Raw genomic sequence first — 3837 nt, forward strand, 5'->3', positions numbered from 1 at the left:
TCTTGGCGGGGAGCTGGAGCTTCTCTGGCCGGCTACCTTCTCTGGACAATTAATACCCTTTTTAGGCCGATTTCTACGATTTATTCACCCCGCAAAAGAAGTCTGGTGGAGACTAATCCTAACCCATTCAAGCACTACTAAGAACTAGATATGCACGCTTCTGGATAATAATGTTCGACTTTTTTTAATGTCTGAAAGTCACGATTTCAATAAGATATTGGGTGAAGAACGCCCTTCTGTGATCTTCTTTGCGTTTATGTTTATAGGTCCGGCTGCGTTTCGCTATGCGCCTTTGTTATGGGTGTTTTTTTTGGCCACACCACGGGCATTGTGAATGGTACGGTCATATTATTGTCAACACCTTTAACCCTATTACGACGGGGGGGGGGGCATTTTGAGGCCCGTGCCCACTTTCATCTCAGATAGCGCCAAAACGGCTTTCGCTAGAAGCGTCAAATTTGGTGACTTTTCCTAAAAAGGCATCTGGCAACAATTTCATATTAATTACATGAATTCCTAATTTTTTGTGTTACCATGTTAACGGGCTTCTGACAGGCAGTTTTTGGAAAAATCAGTAATTTTGGTTCAAACCTTAAAATTTTCTAGGCTCTATGTTAAATTACACTTCCTTTTTAACATAAATAACATTTTATATAATTATATATAATTTTCCTCATTAAATATTCATAAATATGCTAATTTGATCACGCCATCGGTCAAAATCCTACATGGCGGACCATATATTTAGCTCTTGTGTAGCCATGGTTTTTTCACTAATTTTTCGTATCAACTCAGTGTTTTTTCACATAAAACGTTCATATGAGCATCTTTAGTCCATTTGCGTTGCGTTTTTAGGCTGTTTTTTGAAAAAAATGCAACTTTCAAACTTCAAGATTCCCGATCCAAGATGGCCGACAGCTTAATTATGCATGACATCATTTTATGACGACTTTTTTGGCCTCAGTGTTGTTGCCAGGGGCAACATAAGTCTTAGCAGACATTAATATTGTATTGTCAAAGTTTGGTTATATTCCTTTAAGTTTTACAGAAAAACAATTTTTGACGGTTTTACCCCAAAAAAGCATATAAATGACGTCATAATGGCGTCATATGACGTCATTATTAAACAAAAATTGTTGTTATGAACTAATTTTATTACATCTTTCTCTGAAAATTTGGTTGCCCTACGATAAGTGGTTGTTGAGTTTATTTAATGCCCCCGGAGAAGGAGATATCCTTCTGAGGGAACGTCTTCGTATGCGTGCGAGTGATTTGCGGATTTGTTTGATCGGTATATGATTAGTTTAACTTATAATTATTCGAGTCCAGGTGATGCGGTTATATGTTTAGGCCATCCCGACTTAATTCTATGGATGACATCCTATGAAGGCCCCCAAACTAGTTCGCGCGGGCGAATAAAAAAAATCCCAGCCAAAAATGCGACTAAACCACAGGAATACAATGTGAATTTGCGGCAATACATAGCGATGTAAACGACAATCCGGTATATGCTGGCTTCTTGCTGAGTTCTTGAGTCGGCGTTTCGGTAGCCTGGGTGCCCGGCTCCGTATTGTCGCTAACTACCATGGACTACGCAGACCTATAGCCAGGCTAGAGCCTCAAAGGACGTGATCTTTTTTTTTTCTTTTTTTTTTTAGAACAGGCGAAAACTAATGCGCGCGTGGATGTCATCCATAAAATTAAGTCGATATTGTTTTTGCTCTTCTTCAAACAAGTAAAGGCAATTACCTGAACCAGACGTCTGTCACCATGGTAACTAGTATTGGGTTACATTATGTTGCAATTTTATAGCAGGATCGATCCGGATTTCCGACATTTATCCAATGATTAGTCAACAGTATTGGTGCAAAAGGGTAACAATCCCATATGTTTCCAGACCACGTACCAGGGCGCGAGTGCCGGGCGGTACTGCGGACACTGCGGCGCCGACGAGGGGAACGGCAAGTGGGACCTCCATCACTTCAAATGTGGAGGCTGCGCTGGGCAAAGTCAGGTGCAGGAAACGTGAGTAAAAAGGAAGACCTACAATGTAGATTTATACCTTGTTCATATGAAACCACCCGAACCGCGATTCGGGTAACTCGCATTCCTCACATCTGGTCCACGTGCCATACATTCCTTTCAAACCGTGCCCGATCACGATTCTCCGAAAATGCATTCATTGTTGTTTGTTGAGAGCACGCAAGGTAGCGTGTTATTAATGTCAGAGGTCAACGACCTGCTTGCTGGTACCCCCCTCCCAGCGTATCTCGGCCGAATGCCGACGTGGTCCCGCCAGAGGCGGTGAAGCTCGCCCTAGAATAGACACATTATTCGACCATTACTGCTCTTGAAGTTCCTGCCACGTAAAATTTGGTATTGCATATGAATAAAGAAATATCACCCCTTAATCCATGACCAAGTGAAGTCGCATTGAAATCAAATTGCTTGAGTAACTGTTTTCTTGTGTATATGTTTTTGTTTATGACTATTCTGCAAATAATAACGTTGTTACAAATTTACAGGAACAGTGAAAATGTGACAGTCCATAGCAGATATTCTCTAGTTTAGTGACATTTCAGTAGTCTCCACCAGACTTCTTTTGCACAAGGCAAATGGAGCTTCTCTGGCCGGTTACCTTCTCTCGCCAATTAATACCCTTTTTAGGCCGATTTCTACGATTTATTCAGCCTGAAAAAGAAGTCTGGTGGAGGCTAACATTTCAGAATGTGCCGTCAGCTTGGTTTGTCAGAACTGACGTTGATTTACTGTTATTTTCAGGTGCAACAAGGAGTACGCCTGGGTTTTCCCTGGTACATGTTGGGTCTGGAGCTCATGCTTCAAAAACCGCTGTAAGAAACGCTTCCAACGGAAGGCCAGGTAAGCTACCACTAGCACCTTTTCCTTTTTGACATTTCATCAACTTTCAATGGTCTTTGCAAATGCCATTATTAGAATCTTTTTGTCCGCAATGTACCGGGTATACAGAGAATACATTTTTACACCTTTGTATGATTTTTTCGGTCATTGATTTAATTCTGTTGGCCAAATGGTCAGAAATTTGGCAAATGTTTTTTTTTTTACTCCTATGCCCTGGTATCAAAACCAAATTTGAAATGGAATATATAGGACATATGTCCACAGGACATTCACACTTTAACCCTATCTAGACCGGGCTTTTTTGAGCAAGATTTGACCGGGGGGGGGCTCTTTCGGCCCCCCCCTCATAACTCGCTAACGGTATGTCGTATGGCTACCAAATTTTCAGAGGATGGTGTACTAGTTAAAATTTATCATATCTACAATTTTGATGTCATTATGACGTAATATGACGTCATTATGACGTCATTAATGGGATTTTATTGGCCAAAACCGTTTAGATAGGCTATTCCCTGAAAACTAAATGGTATTCAACATAACTTTACCAAAAGTGTTTATGACAGAATATTAGAGTGTACTGTCTTATGTTGCCCATAGCAACACCGGTGACGTCATAAAATGACGTCATACATATTTAAGATATCCGCCATTTTGGATCATCAATGTTGAATTTTCAAAAATAGTTTTTTTTCGTGATAAAGCCTAAGATACATTGTAAACATACCAAAGACCTTCATTTAAACCTGTTTTGGAAAAAGAAATGGAAGTATTGATGAAATTTTAAGGAAAATAACTTGTATATACCTGTTCTAATGATATGGTCCGCCATCTTGGATTTTGGCCAATGACGTCATCAAATTAGCATAAATTATGCATATTTAATGATAAAATTTACATAAATTCATATGGGATGTTATTAATATTAGAAACCATGAGTAACTTGACATAAAACCCATA

The 3837-nt window shown here is 39.7% G+C and overlaps 1 protein-coding gene across 1 annotated transcript in view; it reads left to right on the forward strand.

The window, feature by feature from the left end:
* The window catches only part of LOC109486707 (keratin-associated protein 5-8-like), a 6071-nt gene that overhangs the window by 483 nt on the left and 1751 nt on the right, over positions 1 to 3837 (forward strand). The window contains exons 3-4 of the mRNA XM_019790600.1: positions 1898 to 2025; positions 2782 to 2880. Of these exons, the coding sequence (XP_019646159.1) occupies positions 1898 to 2025; positions 2782 to 2880 (227 nt within the window). The remainder of the gene's footprint in view (positions 1 to 1897; positions 2026 to 2781; positions 2881 to 3837) is intronic.

This window comes from Branchiostoma belcheri, unplaced genomic scaffold (assembly GCF_001625305.1).
Source record: "Branchiostoma belcheri isolate BF01 breed outbred unplaced genomic scaffold, Haploidv18h27 scaffold82, whole genome shotgun sequence".
In the NCBI taxonomy this organism is placed as follows: domain Eukaryota; kingdom Metazoa; phylum Chordata; class Leptocardii; order Amphioxiformes; family Branchiostomatidae; genus Branchiostoma; species Branchiostoma belcheri.